This window comes from Phoca vitulina, unplaced genomic scaffold (assembly GCF_004348235.1).
Source record: "Phoca vitulina isolate PV1807 unplaced genomic scaffold, GSC_HSeal_1.0 scaffold16, whole genome shotgun sequence".
Lineage (NCBI taxonomy): Eukaryota > Metazoa > Chordata > Mammalia > Carnivora > Phocidae > Phoca > Phoca vitulina.
In genome coordinates this window covers 12046562-12072439 of record NW_022589719.1, presented here as the reverse complement: position 1 = coordinate 12072439, position 25878 = coordinate 12046562, and the positions used below count along the sequence as shown (strand labels likewise).

General features: G+C 36.8%; 1 protein-coding gene across 2 annotated transcripts; it reads right to left on the bottom strand.

Annotated features, from left to right (window-relative positions):
• Positions 1 to 55: 55 nt before the first annotated feature.
• Positions 56 to 23502, bottom strand: EIF3M (eukaryotic translation initiation factor 3 subunit M). Of its 2 annotated transcripts, none has more exons than XM_032413940.1 (11): positions 23363 to 23502; positions 20802 to 20934; positions 19698 to 19836; positions 19298 to 19421; positions 19056 to 19150; positions 7796 to 7879; positions 6744 to 6843; positions 6047 to 6128; positions 1823 to 1966; positions 708 to 768; positions 56 to 250 (listed from the first exon to the last, which is right to left on the bottom strand). In XM_032413940.1, exons 1-11 carry the CDS (start codon positions 23402 to 23404, stop codon positions 130 to 132), a joined length of 1125 nt encoding a protein of 374 aa, XP_032269831.1. In that variant the 5' UTR covers positions 23405 to 23502; the 3' UTR covers positions 56 to 129. The 2 variants fall into 2 exon arrangements, with proteins under 2 accessions (XP_032269831.1, XP_032269832.1); XM_032413941.1 differs by having other exon boundaries at positions 708 to 765.
• Positions 23503 to 25878: the final 2376 nt, after the last annotated feature.

The window sequence follows — 25878 nt, the reverse complement described above, 5'->3', positions numbered from 1 at the left end:
AACTTGTGACTTTTTACATTTCTTTAAACTTAAGACAATAATGTCCAGACTGTAGTCAAATTTCAGTTTGTTTTACTGTGATTTAGATTTTTTCCAAAAAGAACAAAATTTTATATGTAGCATAAAAATTCATGTATCAGAAAGACTCAAAAGGCTGTTTTTCACTTTGTTCAAGTTTTGTTTCCAGGCATTTAGTGTGTCATACAGCTGTTGCCACTGTTGTTTTCCAAATGTCCGATGTGTACTATGACTAAAAATTGAAAAATTAAAAACAAAGTTATTGTCAACTTTTTATCCTTTTGGCATTCTTTTACAATACTACACACTTATATCTAGTTAAAGACAAGGTTAAATATACATGAAAGACCTAAGCTTCTAATTCTTACCATTCTAAATTATTTTTAAAAAATCTTTATCATACTGATCCTAAACCTTCTATTTTCCTGAACTACATAAACCAGACACAAAAGTCATTAGTATTCTAGCCAATGCTGAGCCATTAAATGAAATGTGCTGGAAAATAGGACTCTTTCATTAAATAAGCTAATCACATTCAGTCTGAACTTTAATAAAATTATGATAAATAGCAACTATTTAACTACAGTCAACTGATAAGAACACTACCTCGGTTCTCTAAACATTTAAGTGAAATAATCGGAACAAACTAAATTGTTCTACAAAATGCTGCAAAGTCTTAAGTGTCTTACCTGACAACTACTTTCCTCTGGGTCTGATCAATTTTACAGTAGACCATTTTAGTTCTTACTGCTGAAAAAAGACGTTTTACAGGGTATGTTATATGGAAAATTCCCAAGAAAAACAGCTTAAGATATAAAACTAAATCACAATAAACTTTACAATTTTCAAACGTTATTTTATAAACCAGCTCTCTGAATCTAGTAACAAGCACAGCAGTGTGATGGAACCAAGAGGAAGGTCGCACATTTGTCCTATGGTTGCTGGGTGAATCGATACTAAATATCACATACAGTTTTTATTAAGAATTCTAAGTGTTCTCCCCTACAATTGCATATGGGGGAAAACAGTAATTTCCTAATAAGGTATTACTCCTTGATAGGACAGTTTGAGACTTAGAGCATTAAAAAGAAACCATGTCAATAACTCTGTACATTTTATTAATCTTGACTGGGCAATTCCCCCAACTTTCAAACTTAAAAAGCCCAGAAAAAAAATCTGAGTAACAATTAAATCATATTATAATGTAATTGTTGGGAAAGGTCCTGTTTCTAGCCAATGATAAAAAAATGATAATGATTAATATTTACAGATCATTTACTATGTGCCAGGCACTGGGCTAAATAAAGTGCTTTACCTGCATTACTTCATTTAATCCTCACAACCATGTATTAACTCCTACATTCCTGTTTGAGAGGAAGACCTGGCCCTCAAATCCAGATCTGATACTAAAATCAAGGTTCTTAACCACTACGGTATACTGCCTAAAGGCCATTATTCTGTATGATTTCGAGGAATAGAACACCAAAAACCACAGAGCAATTTGTATTTCCACTGAATTTTCACTCTACTACAAATATAATCTGCAAGTCAAAACATTCCTATCTGCTACAAGAGAACCTAGCTTTGTTAGAATACGACTCAGTTTCAAGATACAAAATCTTTTTTTATTGTTTTCTTAAGCAGGCTCCATGCTGAACATGGGGCTTGACCTCATGACCCCGAGATCAGGAGCCGCATGCTCTACGGACTAAGCAAGCCAGGCACCCCAAGATATAAAATCTTATATTCCAAAAGATAAAAGAGAAATTCTAGGAAAAAAATGAAAATATTCTAATTGCCTTACCGTCAATAACAAATGCTTCAACATCATCGGCTCCAATCTGAAGTTCTTGCTGCATTGTGTCAAAAGAAATTTCTTTATTTTCCACTGCCATTCCCATAAAAGTAAGCAGTCTCATTTTTGCCATATTCTGTTCATGTAATAGACCTGAATAACACAGTGGTAAAGCTGGATGAACATCCATACTAGTTAAAGATCTGCACAATTACAACTCTTGTGTCAAAAGTCACTGAGCATTTACAGAGCAGTTTTGACAAAGCTGCTTATATTTGCAAACCATAAACTGACCCCATAATTAAATTATGGAATATTACAATTATTCTTCTAGAACTACATCTCTTTACTGCTACAGTGCCACAGGTCATAGGTTCAAAGTAAGAATGGGCTATAAAATGGTATTTTTTAAGCCCTAGAACTTCTGCACATTTTACATTTTTTAAAGATTTTATTTATTTATTTGAGAGAGAGAGAATGAGAGACAGAGAGCATGAGAGGGAGGAGGGTCAGAGGGAGAAGCAGACTCCCTGCCGAGCAGGGAGCCCGATGCGGGACTCGATCCCGGGACTCCAGGATCATGACCTGAGCCGAAGGCAGTCGCTTAACCAACTGAGCCACCCAGGCGTCCCCATTTTACATTTTTTATAGTTACAGATTTTAGGAGATAAAATGTACAAAGTTTATTTCATAAGAACATTTTTATTTAATTACTTAAGCTTATTTTTACTATTTGCTCTCCATTTAAACACAAGATTCCTTATCTTTTTGTTGTGTGTCAGTATTACTAGTAAACATGAAGCCTTAAAATATTTTCATATACATTCTGTTATGAAAACATTCCATTTCCCAGGTCACTTTGGATTTAATAATTAAGTCAAAAGTGTGTTCATCACTTAACAATTACAGGCTACACTGATTAGTACTAGATAAAATTAAATAGTACCATTAACAGTGATACCTGAAGTAGAAAACTGTACAAATAATTCAAATTTTGCCTTATAACTTCTAGTGAAACATGCTGTTACAATTTTTCAGATCACAAACAATTGTTAGAGCCAAAAGGAAACTTAACAAATTACCCAGTCCTGATTCTTTCATTTTAAAAAATAAGAAAACTGAAGAGCAGAGATTAAATGACTTAGTCAAAGTGGTGTAGTAGGCCTAAAAGATATATTTGCTTATAAAATAAATGACTAGTAATACATATAAATATTTACAAATCCTGAATATCTAAATTATTACCAGTTCCTAAATGGAAACAGAATTATAACACAATATCATATATACTTGATTTGATGCTAACTTATTACAAAAACAAGTTTCTAAAATTAATCTAAAATTACACGTTCGTTTTCTCTAAAATTTCAAATTATGTAAACTGAGCAAATGATCGATCATGTACCCTCTAATAATTAAGAGCCTCAAGTTTCCATTGTTAAAAAAGTTCTAAGCACTCCATAAATAAATTTGAAATTTATAACATATATTAGCAGAAGACAAGGGAAGCCCATTAATACAGGACATAATCATCTGTTAATTAGCTGTAATTATGATGCAGGCCTTCTATTTGGCACAGATTCAACAAAAACATGATCATCATAACTCAAATGAATGAGGTATCCAAGTAAGTACTGCTAACCGGGTTTAATGGAAATCTACAAGCATCAAAAAATCAATTAGTGCACATTAACCCTAATTAACAAATGCAAATTAGATGCTGATTAACTTTCTGAAGCAAGAAGGTAGCAACTGTATAACACCAGATTACATGTAGACATGTTAGGGCAATTCAGTTGACACAGGATAATGCTTACTGTTGGCCCAAGTTGTCACTGTTAATAAAGTGTTTTTGATAAAGTGATGCCACCTGTAGAATCTAGACATTTGTAACCAGACTTTGAGTTGTAATAAACGTTAGCAATACATGTAAAACCAAAAATACGCACATTTATTAAGATATTTTGCCGAAAGCATCTTTTACAAATGTCTAATAAAAGATAGCTTATTTGCATACATGTTCAAGAAACTGAAGGCAAAGCAGGGAACTGGACTTCCGGTTGGCACCATAAATTAGAAATGTTACGTTTTTCCTATCACAGAAAACAACTACTAAAGATTTTTCTCAATATTTTCAAATACAAGAAAATTCCTTAACATCCCCAGTTCTCTGGGCATATACACTTCTCTTTCAGTATGATAAAATGATACTCCTAAAGTTTCTAAGATATAATTAAAATACTATTTTACTGCTACTCTTTGTGTAGTTACAAGCTTACCATAAATTTAAGAATTTATCAGAGAAATGAAGATTATTTCTAGAGTGCATTATGTAAAACCATTATCTATCTTACATGTGGAAACCTGTGTGTTAGAACTCATTCTCAAAACCAAAACTATTAAGCCAGTGAAGTATGAGTTAAAGACTTGTAGAAAGCTGTGCTTTGTTTCATGAAACTAGAACATTACCGTCAAAGAGGAAGTCACAGTGTTCTGTGTCATATTTCAATTTTAAAGTTATAAAAAAAATCTAATTTTATGGAAACATTTATTCATTACTAATATGTCAAAACCTTAATGCAGTAATAAAAAAATGTGCATCATTGAGCAATTTCTGCATTGTCACTGACCCCTGTCTTAAAATGCTGCAATATAGAAAACGTAATTTTAATGCATGCAATAGCTTATGAACCAGTGCTCCTTTGAAACAGTCAATTACACATCAATGGGGGAGTGTCAAAGTGTTAATTACTACTCCTTTTTCCTTGGTGCGTAAATAAAGAGGTTGCTGACATTAACATTCCATCACATAGCTTCATGCCACAAAACAAATTAACTGGGACAGAATGTGGTTTTTCTGGGTCTAGTGCACCTGGCAAAGCATTCTACACAAACACACTTGCATCTACTTTATCCTGGTATATTTCAAATGCCTTATTATGTTCAGAATAATTCCATCTTCCCCAATTCCAATGGCTGCACAAAATATACATGTGATAGGAATTAATGATGGCCAAATTGAGGACTAATAATAGTATAATCAAAATAGACTATAAATGAGTTCTTCATCTATATCTCAAACCACGAGACTAACAACTTAATATTAACATGGGAAATATAACCAACCTCTAAGGTGTTTTGATTATTGCCTAGTAGAAAAACAAAGCACCTCAGTTTCACAGTTGACTTCATTCTCAAAAAAACTGGTAGTTTTAGAACAATTTAAATCTGTTCAACTACAGATTTTCTAATTTTTCTCTTTGTAACTTTAGTATGTTCAAAACATGCTCCAGAAGGAAATTAAATACTGAATATATATGGAATTTGCTCAATGAGGATAAGGTTAAATTCAGTTTGGCAAACAGAGCTTTGATGCTCTAGAAAGAAAATTCGAAGCTTAAAATCATGTAAAGCTAAGACTATGCTGTCTTCAACAAATTGTAGTAAAGAAAGTTTCCCCCATCATGTAATTCCATTTCTAATTCCATCTACAGCTTCACTTAGATCTGCTTAACAATACATACACTTCTAGAATTTGTTAATTTTGGGGAGGGGGTGTGCACCAAGAATAAAATATATTACAGGGGGAAAAAACCCCGTTTGTTTCAATTATGTAACTACAGCTTCTTTTTTAAAAATCACCAAAAATATAAGGAGTAAGGGTCTGTTACAAACAAATAATTGTGTTTTAAATAATAAAGTAGCTTTTAGTCATCAAATTTTGTCAGCTGTTAAAATGAGTACTTCTAAAAGTCGCCATTATGATCAAACTAATGGTGATCCTTTAAGTTGCTTTTCTGCTCTATCCTCCATTCCACAATTTAAAAACACATGTAACAATGGAATTATTTCTATCCGAATCTGCTCTAACACCTGCTTCTTGCTAGAACTGTATCTCAAAGAAGCATGGTCTAGTAGACCTGGTAGGAGGGCCTAAAGTCCAACAAACTCTTATAGAGAGAAATAAAGGCTTAGGTTTTCTGACTCCTAGTTTCGTTGCTCTTTCCACCACAAATGCTACCTCCTACATCTTCTTCTGATTCCCAATTCATTCTGAATAATCTTTTAAACTGTCCACCTGTTTGTTGCTGTTCTATCATACACCACTGGTTAGGGTAATCTAAACAAAAGGCCACAGTCATATTTGCTGGATTTTACAGTACATGAGAGTTCTAGAAGAGCATGTTCCCATCTTTCTTTATACCCCAACAAAGAATAAACTCCAAAACTTACCAAGTGAATCAATGAAGTCTTTATTATTCTGATAAAACTTGACATATGATGCCAATTTAGCACTCACAAAAATGGTTAAAAGCTACAGATAGAAAATAAAGATATAATATTCAATACAGAATCAAGATTTATACTCAAGATATTTTTAAGACATTAACTCTCAGCAATAAAACTCTCAATGCTTTAGTGCAGAAGAAATAGCAATTTGTTTGATCAAATTACTATCTAAACCATTTGCTTTCGTTAAGACTCATTTAGATGAACAATCAGTAAATACAGCTCTAAGTGAGCTACCCTGAAAGACGGTGGGAACAGCATAATACAAATGGAAACTAATCCAAAATGTATTTATACTTAGACTTGAAAAGAGTGTTCATGTGTTTTTAAATATCAGATTTATCTTCCTAATTGGGGCTACCTGACACTACATATAAAAAGAAATTCCTATTATTTATGTTCGTAACAGCCAGACAAGTACAGAGATGAAGGAAAGGGAGAAAGAACAGGAACAGGTATGTTCAGTGATTGGAAAAAAAGGCTGGTCTTAAATTTCATTCTGTTCTTGGTATTAAAAAAACAAACAGTTCTGTTTCCCGATCTAATAGTCATGTTCATGAATACAAAGAAAAAGAGTTCTGCTTCAATATGTTACATTTAGGAAAAGAGAACATTTTCCACATTAAAGATAAATACTTACGTCATGAATAAGCTCGCCTTCCAAAAATTTGACTGGTTTTAAAGTGAGAAGATGGTCAAAAAGAAATGCATTTGGATCTTTCAATGCTCGTACAATACACCTTTATTAAAAAACAAAAATACAAGCTCAGAGTCCTGAGATTCAGGAACTTTCCACCAACATTTACAGATTGCAAAATATATTTAATTCAGTAAAATATCTAAGATTTCAATATACACAGCATAAAAAAAGCTACAGGACTGAGATTAAAACAGGCCAATAAATCTACTTATCAGGTGTATCTGTTTTAAAAACATAACAAAGTAGTTGTAGACAAAAACATGGAGCGAAAGCACGACCGAAATAATCAAAGAAAAATTAAAACAGCAGAAGCATCTTCCCATATGTGAGACACTGAGTTAAGTGCTTTACGTGCATTACAACACCCTGATATACAGTATTATCGTGCCTGTTATCAAAGATGAAACAGGCCCAGAAAGAACTTGCCCAGTAAGTACTAATTAAGTGGTGGAGTATTTGAATGCAGGCAGTCTAACCTCAGAGTTAAAGATCTTTCCCACAAACTACACTTTCTAGCAACACCTAGGTCCCTGTGAAGCCATACCGTATAGAGAAGTTATTATTTCCATTTCATAGATTTAAAAAACTGATTCCATTATTATTGCTACTAAGTAGACCAAGGATTGTTTGAAGCCCTTATTCTCATTAGCAATGGGCTAACTTCTAGCATGCCACCAACTTTTCCTCATCTACATACCTTAACATTAAGATAAAATCAACCCAATATTAGGCTCTACTTCTCAATTTGGGTTCATCACACCCAAACCAGCAATACCCTAAACAGAAAATATTATGTGACTATTCCACCTACAATCTGTGGTTATTCCAATACCAAGCCCTGGACTTTAGTATCTACACCGGATCACCACAGAGCACACAGTATCAAACGGCTCTGGATCACTGGGCTGGGAGATGCAAACATAATTTCTGCTATAGCTCAACCTCCAAGCTGCAGGTAGCCCCCATCAGAAAGACAACGTGTTCAGCATTACCTGTGGGCATCAACTCGAGCCTGGGAAGCGTTGTCCTCTGTGTAACTTCCTAGCAATTCCACCATGACTTTTGAAGCGGCATCACTAAAAAGAAATATTGCTTTAGGAATTTCAGAATATCATTACTGCCATTCATTCACTCAAAAATATTTATTAAGTGCCAAGTACTATATTGATGACACATACAATGGCGACCAAGAGACACAGCCCTACTCTATGGGAAGAATCATGGAACTTTCCGGGGCACCTGGGGGGCTCAGTCGTTAGGCGTCTGCCTTCGGCTCGGGTCATGGTCCCGGGGTACTGGGATCGAGCCCCGCATCGGGCTTCCTGCTCAGCGGGAAGCCTGCTTTTCCCTCTCCCACTTCCCCTGCTTGTGTTCCCTCTCTTGCTGTCTCTCTCTCTGTCAAATGAATAAATAAAAAAATCTTTAAAAAAAAAAAAAATCATGGAACTTTCCTAGTAGGAAAGACTGACGACTAAGGAAAAATAAGAACTAACAAGGCCATGATGGTAGCCAGAAACGAAAAACCAGTAACAGATATGCAAAGAATAAAGAGAATGGAATCCAAGTATATCACTAAAAGCCAACCAACCATGAAAGGAAGCAAGAGAAGGATCAGAGAAAATCTACAGAAACAACCACAAAATAAGTTAACAAATTGGCAGTAAATACATATCTATCAATAACTACTCTGAATGGTAAATAGACTAAACATTCCTATCAAAAGACAGAGGGTGACTGAGTGTATTAAAAAAAACAAGACCCAACTATATGCTGCCTACAAGAGACTCATTTCAGACCAGAAGATGCCTGCAGACTGAAAGTGAGGGGATGGAGAAACATTTAACATGGAAATGGATGTTAAAAGAAAGCCTAGGTAGCAATACTTATATTGGACAAAACAGACTTAAAAACAAAAACTAACAAAAGACCAAGAGGGACACTATATAATCATAAATGGGACAATCCAACAAGAGGATATAACAGTTGTAAATATTTATGCACCTAACATGGGAGTTCCCAAATACACAAAACAGTCAATAACAAACATAAAAAAAATCAATAGTAATATAATAATAGTAGGGGACGTCAACACCCCACTTACATCTATGGACAGATCATCCAAACAGAAAATCAATAAGGAAAACAGTGGCTTTGAATGACACACTGGAACACATGGATTTAACAGCTATATTCAGAACATTCCATCCTAAAACAGAATACACATTCAAGTGCACAAAAAAAATTCTCCAGAATAGATCACAGAATAGGCCACAAAACAAGTCTCAGCAAATTAAAACAAAACAAAACAAAAAACCCCAAAACCAAAGTCATACCATGCATTTTTTCTGACCACAATGCTATGAAACTAGAAATCAACCATAAGAAAAAATCTGAGAAACACATAAGTACATGGAGGTTAAATAACATGCTCCTAAGCAATGAATCAGTCAACCAAGAAACCAAAGAAGAAATAAAAAATTACATGGAAACAAGTGAAAATGAAAACACAATGGTCCAAAATCTTTGCGATGCAGCAAAAGTGGTAATAAGAGGGAAGTTTATAGCAATACAGACCTATCGCTCAAGAAGCAAGTAAATCGCAAATAAACAACCTAACCTTATACCTAAAGGAGCCGGAAAAAGAAAAAACCCAAACCCAGCAAAAGGAAGGAAATAATACAGATTAGAGCAGAAATAAATGATATAAAAACTAAAAAAACAGAACAATGAAATCAGCTTGTTCTCTGAAAAGATATACAAAACTGATAAACCTTTAGCAAGATACATTTAAAAAAAAAAAAGGACCCAAATAAAATCACTAAGAGGAAAAATAACAACCAACACCACAGAAATAAACAATTATTAACAGAATATTATGAAAACCTATATGCAAACAAGTTGGACAACTCAGAAGAAATAGGTAAATTCCTAGAAACATATAACCTACCAAAACTAAAGCAGGAAGAAATAGAAAATTTGAACAGACCAATTACCAGCAATGAAATTGAACAAGTAATTTAAAAACTCCCAAAAAACTAAGTCCAGGATCAGATGGCTTTGCAGGCGAATTCTACAGAACATTTAAAGAGTTAATACCTATTTTTCTGAACAGAAAATGAAAACTTCCAAATTCACTCTATAAGGCCTAATACCAAAACCACATAAAGACATCACAAAAAAGGAGAACTACAGGCCAATATCTCTCATGAATATAGATACAAAAATCCTCAACAAAATATTAGCAAACCAAATCCAACAATACAATAAAAAAATCATACTCTGTGATCAAATGGGATTTATTCCAGGGATGCAAGGTTGGTTCAATATTCACCCATCAATCAGTGTGATACAACACACCATTAAGAGAAAGGATTAGGACCATATGATCATTTCAATAGATGCAGAAAAAGCATTTGACAAAGTACAACAGCCATTTGTGATAAAACCCTCTGCAAAGCAGATCTAGAGGGAACATACCTGAACATAAACAAGGCCTTATACGAAAAACCCACAGCCAACAAAATACTCAATGGTGAAAAACTGAGAGCTTTTCCCCTAAGGCCAGGAACAAGAAAGGGATGTCTACTCTCACCATGTTTATTCAACATGGTATTGGAAGTCCTAGACACAGCAATTAGACAATATAAAACAATAAAAGACATCCAAATTGGTAAGGAAGAAGTAAAACTCTCATTGTTTGCAGATGACATGATACTATATACAGAAAACCCGGAAGACTCTACCAAAAAACTACTAGAACTGATAATGAATTCAGTAAATCCACAGGATACAAAATTAATGTACAAAAATGTGCTGCATTCCTATGTGATAATAATGATGTAACAGAAAGAGAAATTAAGAAAACAATCTCATTTGCAATCACACAAAAAACAAAATAACTAGGAATAAATTCAACCAAAGAGGTGAAAAACCTCTACTCTGAAATATAAAACACTGATAAAAGAAATTCAAGAAGACACAAAGAAATGGAAAGACATTATATGCTCATGGGTTGGAAGAACAAACACTGTTAAAATGTCTATGCTACCCAAAGGAACCTACACATTTAATGCAATCCCTATCAAAATACTAACAGCATTTTTCACAGAACTAGAACAAACAATTCTAAAACTTGTATGGAACCACAAAAAAACCTCAAAACAGCCAAAGCAATCTTGAAAAAGAAAAAACTGGAAGTGTCACAATTCCAGATTTCAAGTTATATTATGAAGAGATAGTTAAAACAGTATGGTACTGAATAGACACATCGATCAATGGAACAGAACAGAAAGCCCAGAAATAAACCCACAATTACATGGTGGATTAATCTTTGACAAAGGAGGAAAGAATATCCAATGGGGAAAAACAAATGGTGCTGGAAAAACTGGACAGCTACATGCAAAAGAATGAAACTGGACCATAAACAAAAATAAACTCAAAATGGATTAAAGATCTAAATGTGCGACCTGAAACCATAAAAATCCTAGAAAGGACCACAGGCAGTAATTTCTCTGACATCAGCTATGGCAACATTTTTTTAGATATGTCTCCCAAAGCAAGGGAAACAAAAACAAAAATGAACTATTGGAACTACATCATAAAAAGTTTCTGCACAGCAAAGGAAACAATTAACAAAACTAAAGGCAATCCACAGAATGGGAGAAGATATTTGCAAGTAAAGGACATATCTGATAAAGGGATAGTATCCAAAATATATAAAGAACTGATACAACTTGAACACCCTAAAAACAAATAATCCAAATAATCCAATTAAAAAATGGGTGATGTCCAACAGACACATGAAAAGATGCTCAACATCACTCATCGTCACAGAAATGCAAATCAAAATTACAATGAGATGCTACCTCACACCTGTCAGAATGACTAAAATCAAAAACACAAGAAAACCAGTGTTGGCAAGGACGTGGAGAAAAAGGAACCCTTGTGCACTGTTGGTGGGAATGCAAACTGGTGCAGCCACTGTGGAAAACAGCATGGAGGTCCCTCAAAAATTTAAAAAGAACAACTCTATGATCCAGCAATCACAGTACTGGGTATTTACCCAAAGAATACAAAAACACCAATTCAAAGGTATACACGCACTCCTATGTTTACAGGAGCATTATTTACAATAGCCAAACTATGGAAGCAGCCCAAGTGTCCATGAATAGATGAATGGATAAAGATGTGTGTGTGTGTCTACACCTACACACACACACACACACCAGAATATTATTCAGCCATAAAAAAAGAAAAAAAAACACTTGCCATTTGCAACAACATGCACAGAACTAGATAATACTAAAGTAAGTCAGAGAAAGACGTACCGTATGATCTCACTCATATGTGGAATTTAAGAAACAAAACAAGGGGGGAACAAAAGAGAGAGGGAGACAAACCAAGAAACAGACTCTTAACCACAGCGAATAAACTGACGGTTACCAGAGGGAGGTGGGTGGTGGGATGGGTGAAATAGGGCATGGGGATTAAAGTACACTTATGATGATGGAAAAAAAATAATAAAGTGATTAAAAAAAAAAACTGCCACAAATAAGTGCCATGAAGGAAAAAAAAATGGTGATGTAAAAGAGTAACACAAGCAGAGACAGGGAAGTACACAGGGAAAGTCTCTCTTTGAAGGAATGACATATAAGATGAAATCTAAGGATGTAAAGTAACTGGCCATGAAAAGTGTTGGAGGTGAAGGCTGGATAACTTTCCGGACAAAGGGCAGACCAAGTACAGAGGGCCTAGGTAGGAAAAAAGTTTTGTGTTCTAGAAATTATTAGAACAGCATGGCTGAAGTTGAGCCGACACCATATATTTAAATAACTCTACTAAATATATTCTTCCAATTAAATTATCCTTAAAATTATGCAGATGATAGATTTTAGTTGCAGTGAAAAGCACAAAATGTATTCATTCAATTTGAAGTCTTAGAAAATGTTTATTTTCACCCTTTATTTCTTCCTTTAAACTGATGAATCGTTGGACAGTTATAGAAAACTTAGTGAATTATGAAAAATCATTTTTTTCTTTTTTTGTTTTCTAAAAACACTCCCCCCACCCAACATCTTGATTCAACTTGGGTAAAATCAGTAGGAGCTGTATCATTGATTTTAAAAAGTTAAATCGTATTTTAAAACTTCCTAAAAACCTAAGGTTTATTAAAATATACAAATGTAGGGGCATCTTGGTGGCACAGTCAGTTGAGTGTCTGACTCTTGGTTTCGGTTCAGGTCGTGATCTCGGGATCATGGGATCGAGACCCATGACAGGCTCCATGCTCAGTGAGGAGTCAGCCTGGGATTCTCTCTCCCTCTCTGCTCCCCCCACTCTCTCTCTAAAATAAATCAATCTTAAAAAATATATATATACAAATGTAAATATAGGAGTAGTTAAGTGGTGACCAGCATCTTATATATAGTGATAGAACTGTAAGAATTTTTTTTTTTAAGATTTTATTTATTTGACAGAGAGAGACACAGCGAGAGAGGGAACACAGCAGGGGGAGTGGGAGAGGGAGAAGCAGGCTTTCTGCTGAGCAGGGAGCCTGATGCGGGGCTCGATCCCAGGACTCTGGGATCATGACCTGAGCCAAAGGCAGACGCTTAAACAACTGAGCCACCCAGGCGCCCCAAACTCTAAGAATTTGAAGAAAATTTTAATGAAAACCTGTTTTACTCATTGTTAATTATCTTGTGATACTCTACAAGCACATGTGCATTTCATTTTCCAGTTTTAGCAGCCACAATATACTTCAACCTAATATATCTTATCAAGTAAAGAAATCTGAATTCACAAATACCAGATAAAAGAATCCATTTAAAGTGCACAGTATCTGACATACAATCAGCTCAAGAAAATGTTACAGGATTTGTACTCATCAACCACCAATGTAAGTAAAATAATGAAGGAGAGGACCCATAGATATAAGCATTCTTACTAAAAGGGCAAAGTGAACCTCAGAATTCTAATTCAGAAGCAGGAAAGAAAATTACATTTTATGTGTATTGAGCAAAAACCAAATCTTAAAATTTAAATCAGCAGTGTGACAGAAACTTGTATTTAAATAAAACAGCCATCCTCTTCTACCTTCCTTAGGGAGGGTAGCATTTATCCATCCAGGGCCCATAATGTGCCAAACACCGTGGAAATGCACAATGGTTGACAGATAAGGTTCCTAGCCTTCATGAGCGTACAACCTCACAAACCGCTAAGGCTGTCACACCATGATAAAAGTAGAGGGTGCTGTAGGAGAGGCATTTAACCTAAACATAAGAGTAGTGCTTTAGGCAGAGAAATGAAGTTGAGCATAGGTCGTCTAGACCAAGGGTAGGCAAACTTTCTGTGAAAAGCCAGATAGTTAAGTATTTTAGGCTTTGTAGGCCATATGGTCTCTGCTGCAACTACTCTCGTCTTGGCAAAAGCAGCCATAGACAATACATAAATGAGTAAGTATGACTGTGTTCCAATAAAATTTTATTGACACTGAAATTTGAATTTCATATAATGTTCATATGTCATGAAATATTATTCTCACTTTTTCTTAACCATTTAAAATAGTAAAAACCATTTTTAGCTTGTGGACCATACAAAAAGGTGCCAGCCCCTGGTCTAGACTGGGAAAGAGCAGGCTGCTCTTACAGCTGACACAGGTTTAGTATGTCTCGGATGTGATAACCAAGAGGAAAGGCTTGTGTGTTGGGGGAAAATGGAGGGAGGGAATATCCATTAAACACTGTAGTCTGTCAACGCACCATACAAAAATGGCATGATTATCATCACATTCACCAAGCCCAAGCTACCTCAGTAGGTAACCTAGAAGCCCGTGTCATAAAGGCCTTACATGCTATGAGTTTTGTAATATATCCTAAAGAAAAATTTGCGGGAACTTCTATTTCACAAAATCATTATGGTTGCAGACTGGAGAAAACAGATTGCACTTCAAGATGTCTCACTTAGGAACAAAGAGACTAACTGAGTGAGAAAACGACAAATTCATTTTGGTCACACTGAGTTTGAGGCAGCTATGTGCCACATCTGAGTGGAAACATGCAGAAAAGGGTAGAAAGCAGTTGAATACAAAGATCCAAGGCACAGAAGAGAAGCCTGTGTTAAAGACATGAATGTCAGGGCACCTGGGTGGCTCAGTCAGTTAAGTGGCTGCTTTAGTTCAGGTCATGATCCCGGGATCCTGGGATCGAGCCCCACGTCGGGCTCTCTGCTCAGTGGGGAGCCTGTTTCTCCCTCTGCCTGCTGCCCTGCCTGCGTGCGCACGCACGCTGTCAAATAAAAAAAACCTTTAAAAAAAACAAAAACAAAAACATGGATGTCCATTCAGTAGATGACAGAAGCCATGGGAAGAGATGAGATGACCCAGGCAGAGTGAAAAAAGGGTCCTCCGACAAAATCTTGAGTAATAATAGTATTTAATGGGACAGAGAAAGAATAATTTACAAAGGTGTCTGAGAATGAACTGCCAAAGAGGTTGGACAAAAACAAGGAGAGGTGTCACCTAAGTCAAGAGAAGTTTCTATGAGGGAAGGAATATCACGGTTACATGGTGCTGAGAGGTGGAGGAAAACAGGGACTGTAGAGTGACCACTGGACTGCATCTATTCTTAGAAATGAAGGAACCAACACTCAAATACTGCAAACTAATTACTGTAACATCAGAAATAGGGGAAAAAGCCAGGGATCTTATACTTGCAAGGTGTTTTAACATTTTTTAATCTAAAAGCCTTCAGGAAGGGCATGTACTCTAGTTCCATAAACCACCACTTCATGTGCTTTTGTACATCTCTGCTTTTGCAACATATTTCATAAACAGCCATTCATTTAACAAATATAGAGCGCCTACCACGTGTCAGACACTGAGTAATGAATGCCCTCATGAACTTACATTCTAGCGGGGACAGGTAATAAACATTATAATAAGTCTGTTAGTAAGAAGTGCAACGGGGAAATGATGAAATAGGGATGAGAGAAACAAAAACAATGCAAGGGTGTAGGGGAGATCTTGTTATACACAGACAGCTAGAGAAGACCTTTCTGATGAAATAATAAGGGAACAGATCTGAAGAAGGGAGGGAGCCATGTGGCTACCTGGGAAAAAAGTGCTCCAGGCAGAAGGGCCAGTACTAAGAATCTGGAACTGGCTTGGCCTTTTACTCCCAAAGAAGCCACTGGAGGGTTCTGAATAGAGGGGAAACATAATCTGATCCTCCATATTAAACAGAACTTTCTGGAAGCTGTATTAATCTGTATTAAGAACAGGCTGTAGGGGGACAAGACCCAAACAAGGACCATTTAAGAGGCTACTTCAAAAATCTAAATAAGAAATAATGGTAGCTTAGACCACAAGGTAGACTTCAGATTTATCAGAGCTGACAGGATTTGGTATTGGATACGGAGTGGAAGACAAAAAAGGAACCATAAAGGAATCCCAATTTTGGGTTTTGGACAACCAGAAGACAGAAATGGCATTTCCTGAGTTGGAGAAAGTAAAAAAAACAGATTTAGAAGGAAAAAAGGTTCATTTTTGCAGCTGTTGTATGAGATGTCTTTTGAGTATCTAAAGAGAGATGTTAAACAGGAATAGATATTTGGAGTTCAGAAGAGAAATACAGGAGATAAACATGTGAAAATCACTAGCATATAAATAGTATTTAAAGGCATGCGACTGAATGAGAGCACTTAGGCAGCAGTGGCTCTCAACCGGGTGCCCTCCAGAGCATTTGCAAGTGCATGGGAGCTGTTGCAGCTCTTCCAATGCCTGGGAAGCACCAATGGCATTTTAGTAGGTGAGGACAGGGATGTGAAGTATCTTGTACTGAACTTTAACAACTTAGCAATACAAAAAACTGTCCTGCATTTGGTACTCAGCCTCACCCAAAATCACAGCAAAAAAAATACAAACAACATGCACAGGGAATAAATGTAACTGAGCAGAAAAAGTCCCAGGAATAAGTTATCCTAATGTTGAGAGAAGGAACCCATAAACAAGTTGTGAACAAAGAGAAGAATTGATGGGCGCCTGGGTGGCTCAGTTGGTTAAGGGTCTGACTCTTGATTTTGGCTCAGGTCATGATCTCATGGGTCTTGAGATGGAGCCACGCAACAGGCTCTGCACTCAGCAGGGAGTCTGCTTGAAGATTCCCTCCCTCTGCCCACCCCCACTCTCACTCATGTGTACTCTCTCTCTCAAATAAATCTTAAAAAAGAGAGAGAGAGAGAGAGAGAAGAATCAAGAGAGATGAGCCCCTTGTGGATAAATGTAGAATCACGATGTTGTACACCTGAAATTAATACACTGTAAGTCGACTACACTTCAATAAATGAGGGGGGTGGGAGGAGGCCCCAAAAACCAAGTGAAGAAAGTGTTTCAAGAAGGAAAAAGTGATCATCTGTGCCAAATACTGCAGAGGTTTAACATTAGGACATGTCTGGTAGGGGCACCTGGGTGGCTCAGTCAGTTAAGCATCTGCCTTCACCTCAGGTCATGGTCTCAGGGTCCTGGGATCGAGTCCCACATCAGGCTCCCTGCTCAGTGGGGGGTCTGCTTCTCCCTCTCCTTCTGCCCCTTTCCCTGCTCGTCCTCTCTCTCTCTCATAAATAAATAAAATCTTAAAAAAAAAAAAAAAAAGGACATGTCTAGTAGAGCATAGATGGGTACTGATGTCCTATTTCAATTTCTCTGAAAATTAGATTTGGAATTCCTTAGAACATTGGTCACTTCCATTCTACATATAACAAACTAAGGACCTACTAAACAGCAATTAGAGAATCATCCAGTGAGTAGTCATCATCTCTGATAAGCACTAGACATTCAGAGGGAAACCATAACACTCATCATTTTAAATTACTCTACCAGAAAAAAGACTAACTTCTTAAAGGTGAGCTTGAGAAATGAAAAGGATAGTAAGAATATCTAACTTTTACGGAGTGCTGTCCCAATAATGAAGCCACTATGTTAAAAAGTATATGAATATTGTTATCTTGTTTTTCAGCAGCCCTATGAGGTATTACTATTTTTTCCACTCTAAAGTGGAAATTCCATTCAGTTGGAAACTGAGTTACAGAGATGGTAATTTATTTAGTCATACAACAAGCAGGAAAGCCAAGACTTGAATCCCAGTAGTCTGGATGCACAGTCTGCCCATCTGAAGTGTGCATGAAAATAAGGATTCTTTCTCTAACAGCTTTTAATGCTCTCTCCATTTGAAATGGTCTTTGTTATAAACTATTTACTCTTAACACTTTACTGACTACTGGCTAGAATGCTGTCATAAGTCTGCCAACATACAATAGGTAGTAGCCACAGATCAGAATGAAACAGGCTATTAGTGCAATATCCCCTGCTTCTCTTCTTTTATGATAAAACGTTCCAACTTTCGTAACAAGTTTCCTTTTATATTGTTAAATTTAAATAGTTGCAAAAAGTTTACATTACTTAACAGAAACACATTAACCTTACTGACCCTCTCTAATACATTAAATACCCAGCACTAAAAGCCAGTATAAAAATTGTGCAATAAAAAAACTAAAGGGAAGACTGGTTTACTTTTTCTAAAAGTATTTAACCATTATGTGAAAAGAAATTGAAAAGCTAGGTCAAAAAGGTAAGATTATCTTTTAACACTAGTTCTGAAAACTGAGCCAAACCTATCATTTGGTAAGCATCCTAAAGCTGGGTATATAGAATAAGTATTTTGGGCATGAAGTTTGCTAGGCTGAATTACAAACCTTAGAAACCCAAGACCTTGCAGAAGCCCAAGAGGTACTCTTTTAGTAGAGTCTATTGCAAAATTTGATCTTGGGGGCACTTTTTATATAAGAGACTGACTGTCTCTTATATAAACTCTCAAACCGAGTTTGATTGGTAAACCCTATCACTAAACAAAAGTGGTAGCACTGCCCCATACTAAGACATCAAAGCATCATTAAATAACTTAGTCTAAAGTTACATATAGCTTTCGGATTAACAGTTGTACCATTTTTAGAACAAAAGCAAGTTTTGCTTTTAAAAACGTTTAAAGATGGGGAAAACTATTTTAAACTTTGTAGTTATGTTTAACTTAGTAGGTGAAATTTATAGAAATACATTTACAGCAACTCTGTGGAGAACAAAACAGAGCAAAATCACTTACCCTACTTGTTTTTAAAAACAGCCTCAACTGTTTGTTGCCTGTGAGGTTTTAAGTTAAATTGCCTGTGAAGTTTTAAGCTAGTACATTAATTCTGAAATACCTTTTCTTACAATCCACAAGTGCCTCATAGAGGAGCCTTAACAGGGTGTGTTTTTTTTCAGTGGTGAGGTTCCAATCAGAAATCCATTTTCTAACCTACAGGATTGACAAAAGGAGGAAATTTAGTGACACATAGTTTCATCATTTAAAAGGTAACATTTAGAACATACATATTTGCTATTTTAGTTATAATATATTCTACATTTCTTATAAGCAGAACAAGTATTCCACATAGTAACTCACTTGATCCAGCTCAGTTGGAATATACTGGATGGCCCCACAAGATGCTGCCACTTTAATGAGGCTGCAATACACTGTATATCTTACAGGAGTATTCTTATCCATCCCATGGAAAAGGTTGCTCAGCCTGGTTAACAAATAATGAAAGTGTTTGAGATCAGTAACTATGAGGATTAAGTTGAGATTATCTGCTCTCACAACAAACCTGAGACACCATTAATAACTTCACATTACAAGGAGGGAAATGGGGCACAGAAAGGTTAAACGACTTGTCCAAGGTCATAGAACTAGTAAGAGCCACAGCTGACAGTCAAGTTCCATAATTCTTGCTTTTAACCATTAAATGACAGCGACATCAAAAGAACCTCTTGAAAAACCGAGCCTCTTTCAGTTCTTAACTTACAATTGCAGTCTCAGAGATGGGCGTTCGCCTTCCCGAAATTTGACCAGCTTTTCACACAGGCTTTCAATCAGAGCTTCTTGCTTGTCCGGTTCCAAGATCAACAGGAGGGAAACCACGCTGTTCATCACACTTTCAACATCTACACATGCATGGATAACACAATAGCAATACTATCATACTTAATGTGTCTAATTAAGTATGTATTTCCAGTGTTTTAATATATAGAAGACCATTAAACATAAAACACTTTAGGAAGATGTAATCTGGCTACTGTAAAACAGTTCCACCAGAGGACACTTCTCCTTCAAGGGTGTGCATTATGCTAAAAATATATTATACATGAATTCAAATGAAACCAGTTCTGTTGTACAGCTAACAACCAGAAAGCACTATGTACATTTTATTAAAGAAAAAGGAAATTATTATCTAAGATTTGGTTTTCAATCTGTAAAACAGAAGATTGATATATATGTCTATATACATGGTTTCAATTTTTACTGGCAAGATATTCAATCATTTGGAAGTTACTGGTTTGGTCTTAAGTTAGAATGCTTTCCCAAGTGAAGAAAACTTTTATATATAAATAGGAAATTATTGAGAAATGGAAGCGGTCAACTTCCTGGCTGGGTCATTGCTTTCTGACTGTAAGATATTAACTACAAGCCAAATTTAATCTCAAACCTTAACTAAAGATTACAGGACTCCCAATTTTCAAAATTTCCCATTTTATGTCAATAAATAGGGAATCAGCCAAATAATTAAATATCTTTTAGATTACCTGAAATTATATCCCATTTGATATTAATGGAAACCTATCAAAAGGAAAGAAGAGCTTCACTTTTCCTCAGTTCATTCTGAAATTATCAGTATTGAGTGTATGCACTTAACACTCAAAAAACATGACCTATTAAAAAAGATGTCTTCTCAAAATAGGCTTACTTCACAGGTATAACAGATTAGAATAACCTGAAAGTATGTGTAAAGGTAAAATTAAAAAAACAACAGGGCTTAACAGTTCTAAGACAAATATAATTTACAAGAAAAATTTAAAAAGTAGATCCTTTCTGATTAGTAAGAAATATTACAAAAAAATTAAAAACAAACCTTTATCATCTTCCTTCAGACATACATCACAGGCCTCAATAATTTGAGCTAAATCTACATGAAGTCCACCTTCTGAGTTCTCTTCTGAAATTTCAGCTCCTTTAGATTTCAGATAAGCTCGAAGCTCAGCAGCCTGTTGAATCAAGTTAAGATTGCTATACATCTCTAAAACCGACAATGCCAAAATTCAAGATCTCAAACCATTCTTTTTTGAAAAAATAAGAAGTAAATACTTAACGACTTTAAATTACTATGCTGAAGTGCCTCTCCCCCACCTCAGTCCCCATCACAACCCCACAGGAGCCACAGCTTTTCCTCTACACAACCAAGTGGCTACACAAACCCACTATGACCCACATGGATCACCTTCAGAATTTCTCTATCGCCTATACGCTGCTGAACTTCCAGTACATAGCCAAAACTTCTAATATACACCAAAGCGTTTATGAGGGGTTGTGTGTGGAGAATTAATCTGACCTGGTAAATTCAACTTGTTTTAAAGAAACGAAATTTTATTGCTCTCAAGTGTATATAATATAGCTACTTTAAAAAGTTACAGACATTTGCCATTACCTTGGCAAGAAGGTAATCATTTGTTAATAAAATGTTTGAGAACCTATATGAGACCAGCATTTTGGGAAACACAAAGATAAAAAGATGCTTTGAATGTTGTTTTGAATCTATAGTACTTTTCAAATTGGATCTACTTTATTCATTTTTTAGAATGCAAAATACATATCTGTATCAGAAAGCACCCTGGGACCTGTAACTACAGTACCACATCCAGGTATTCAGACATTTTATACTCTAAAGCATATATATAATATTTAGTAAGATGCTCTTTTGAGGACTTGGTATTTATGGCAGCCAAACATGAATGTAGATGGTATTTAAGATAACAAAATGAAAAACTTAAGCAGGAAGATGAAAGGATACCATTAGTAAATGCCCAGGTATCACATTTTCTGAACCCACAAACATGTGTGGCTACCTACAAAAGGTACGTTAAATTTGTAGATCTGATGGCGCTACCCTTTCAGGTAACAACACAGTATCTTCACTTACGAGTTGGTATTATAAACTAGATTTTATAAAACAACTGTCACCATATCAAAGAGCATAAAAACACTAGTGGGGAATGTGTTTTTCTATGAAGGAAACATAATATGGTAAAAAAAAACAAAAAAAGCTGTTTTTCAGCTTCTGCTTTGTAGATACAAAGCAAACTTTTTCTAAGAACCATTCAATCAACAGTTTATTGTTTTTATCTGTCATCCTCACTGGCTACAAGTAGTTGTGGAGTAGGACAAGTAAAGGAAAAGACAAAATTCTGAACTCCATTTCCTGCCCTACTCAAACACAGAATTTGTCCAAAGTTGAACTTCTGAAGCAATCACATCTACCTGAAAGGAATGGCTAGTGTCAAACTCATGTACTGCAAAAGTGGCATAACCTAACTAGAAATGACTCTTTAAAACTAAAATAAGGCCAACGACAAGAACTTCCTCCATCTACAAATTCTTTCCTATGTTAAAATCAAATACTTTTTTGGGGTAATCTAATAGCCAATTTGTTGATAACATGATTCCATTAATATGCTTTTTTCCTTGTTTTCCACATTTTCCTTTCTAATGTGCTCAACTCCTTCCCTAGCCTTATCTCCTCCCTTAGCGCCCCCCACCCCCGCCTTTCATTTCCCCTTCTTACTCGGTTCTTCAGGGCTGAGGGTCTGCACTTCTACCATGGGGGTAAAAATCAACATCTGTAATTCTAAGAGTTATCTTAGAATAGTAATGGTGTTTTCCTCTATGGAAACCAAATTTCCATGTTAGTGGAGTAGCAAAAAATACAAAACAACACCTACTTCACAGAAGATGGTTTTCAGTTCTATAAAATTAACTTAGAGAAAATAAATTCAGGTTTTACTCCCATCAACTATCAGCCATGCATACAAAAGACCAAGCATGAAATAAAAAATTTAAAAATATTACGATGGTTCACCAGGTGTATGCCTCAAAGCATGAGGGTGAAACTGTTCTATTTTCAGGTTTCAGAACTCTCACTCTTGCACAAGTAAGAATATAAAACATGGCCTCCGTTTAAAATAGGGTCACCTTTACCTCTGTGATCACAAAATAAAACCATTTTCAGCTTTTGTACAAAATAATTTTTCCTAGACTGCTTACGTCGTTTAAAGATTCGCTACCTCCCACTCCGGATGTGGCTGCATTTGGGAGACGGAAGTAGACACCATTCCCAGTCAAAAAGTAGTGTCGTCAGAAGTGACACGGACTGCAAGGGTCCCGACGCCAACCAGGAAGCTGGCTGTAAAGCCTCGGGCCAAGCGCTGGAACTGACAGTCGGCGGGCTAACTCAACTCCAGGCCAAAAATTAGCGCCTCGCCTCACGGCTTCCCTACTCTCGTGTGTGGGGAGTGAGCTGCGGCTCTCAGCCCCGAAGCGGGCTCCGCGGGGCGGTGTCCCGACCGCCTGGTTTCCTGGCTCAGCCCTTCATACCCCCTCCAACCCCATCCTGGAGGCACTCGCGGCCTGGGAGCACACCTGATCTTCCTCACTGATGTCGATGAAGGCCGGGACGCTCATGTTGAAAGACCGGGTACGGCCGTCGCTCCACTCGCGAAAACCACGCCGACCGGAAAGAGAGCTACCGCGCACGGGGCGGGGGGTGGTGGTGTGTGCCACACAACTGCTTCCGGGTTACCCTGTGGGGCGGGGCCAGGGGGGCCAATCCCATCGGGCGCTGGGGGCGGAGCGCACGCGCTTGGGCCGGTCTCGCGGACGCGCTCTACGGGGCCAGGTCCGGGCACCGCCTCTCACTTCTAACATTTAGAATGGTGTAGCCGATTATCCTTCGCGTGAACTCACGTCTTGCGCCTTACCTCACCTCCTCTCTGAAATCTTAAGCCAGTTCGGCCAACGAAAATTGTGCTCAAAATAGTTGTTCTTTTGCAGCCACACCCCCTCTGCCAGCCAGTCTCTCAGGCTGCAGTGCACGGCGCCTGTGTTGTTGCTCCCCCCAGCCACCGCGCCTTGGCTCTTGGCAGTACGAAAAGAGCCTTCAGGGCTTACTTTTTTTGCTGATCCCGACAATTTTTTTCGAGTTAAAATTTATCCCACTTTTCAGCATTTATTGAGGGACCTGCTGACAGGCAGTGTTCTCTGCGCCGGGGATAACCGTAGTTTCCAAAAGAAGCTCCCGCTTGCAGCTTACATTCCAGCGGACGCACAGAACACAAACATTTCAAAGTAGTTAGAAATGCAGTCCTGAATGGCGTGTTTTACAGCTTGGCCTCCAGAGTAGAATTCCTAGGGATGGAATCCCCGCTGTACCATTTGATGGACGTGTGATTTGGGGCAATTGCTTAATATCCGTGTTATCAGCTTCCTCTTGGAAAAATAAGAATAATGAAGTGCTTACCTCGGTGTTGTGAGAATTAAGTAAATTAATATATAAAGCACTTAAAACATGGTGAACACTGAATGTATTAGCTATTAGTAAAGAATTACTGTATGTAACATGTTAACTAGCTCTACCAAAAAGGTGAAAGCAGAAGGGGGGCGGGGGAGAAAAACAGAGAGAAAGGGTGGCTGTGTATAAGTTTGTGTGCATGCCTTTTTAGGTAGGGTGATGGAAGAAAATTGCTCAATTCATATTGAGAACTGAAGAAAATAAGGAAAGTATGAATTAAGAAACCTGCAGGAAAGCATTTCATTCATAAGAACAGCAAGATAGGGATGCAAGGTAGGGGCAAGCAGGCCTGTGGGCCGGATCTAAGTAGAGGAAAGAAAAAATGAAAATAGCCATGGCCAGCCAGATCATGGTCTCCTAGGCCATAACAAGAATTTTGGCTTTGACTCTTAATGAATTGGCAAGCCTCTGACATGTTTTGAGCAGAAGAGTGAGGAGATCAAATTTAACTTTTTTTTTTTTTTTTGCAAAGGATCACTCTGGCAGCTGTATTGCAATTTGAGGTAAGTTGGGCCAGGGTCAAAGTAGTGACACCAGTTAGGAAGTTATTACAGAAGGCGGAGTGAGAGAAGATGGTGGAGTGGTGGTGAGAAACTGAATTCTGGATGTTTTAGTGGTAAAGCTGTTAAGATTTAATGACAGATCAGATGTGGGGTGTGAGAAAAAGAGAAAGGCAGGGTGACTCCAAAGTTTTGTCCTGAACTCAAGCCAATGCCTTCTAATATTCTGGGGCAAACTACTTATGGTAATTACTGGCTTGCCTCTTACTTGAAAATGCAAGAAAACACAACAAGAAGGCCATGATACATACCTGAGATGGTTATTTTTTAGGAAACAAGGGAAAATTAAATTTTTTTAAATGGTGGGAGAATCAATAAGAAAAAGAACAACCCAATTTTAATGCAAATTAAAAACATGATGAGATACCACTACACATTTACTATAATAGCTAATTAAAAGAAAAAACTGACAATACCAAGTGCTGTAAGGATGTAGAACGACTAGAACTCTAATAAATTGCTGATAGGAATGCAGAATGTTAATAGCAATCAAGACAGACAAGTGGATGAAAGGAAAAGAATAGAGAGAATGGAAACAGACTCATACATGGTCAACTGACTTTTGACCAAGATGCAAAGGCAATTTAGTCTTTTAAGCAAACGGTGCTGGAACAGTTGCCCTTGGCAACTGCTACTCTATTTTCTGTCTCTATGAATTTGTCTATTTTGGACATTTCATATAAATAGAATCATACAATATATGGCCTTCTGTGTCTGGCTTCTTTTAGCATAATGCTTTCAAAGTTGTAGTATATATCAGTCATCCATTCCTTTTCATTGCTTAATAGGATTTCATTGTTATGAATATACCACATTTTACTTATCCATTCATCAGGGGATGCATATTTAGGTTGTTTCCATTTTTTTTGGCTATTATGAATAGTGCTTCTATGAACATTCATGCACAAGAATCTGTGTGAACATAGGTTTATATCTCTCTTGGGCAAATACTTAGGAGTGGAATGCTGGGTTATATGGTACTTATGTTTAGCTTTTTGAGGAACCAGTTTCCAAAAAGGCAGTAGCTT

Bases quoted from the DNA above. Each gene is read 5' to 3' on its own strand.
- EIF3M (XM_032413940.1), bottom strand. From the start codon at position 23,404: ATGAGCGTCCCGGCCTTCATCGACATCAGTGAGGAAGATCAG. The intron at 20,935-23,362 runs GTGTGCTCCCAG...TTGATTCAACAG, and splicing joins ACATCAGTGAGGAAGATCAG to GCTGCTGAGCTTCGAGCTTA. The intron at 7,880-19,055 runs GTATTTCAGAAT...ATTTCTTTTTAG, and splicing joins CTTGTGGATTGTAAGAAAAG to TGATGCCGCTTCAAAAGTCA.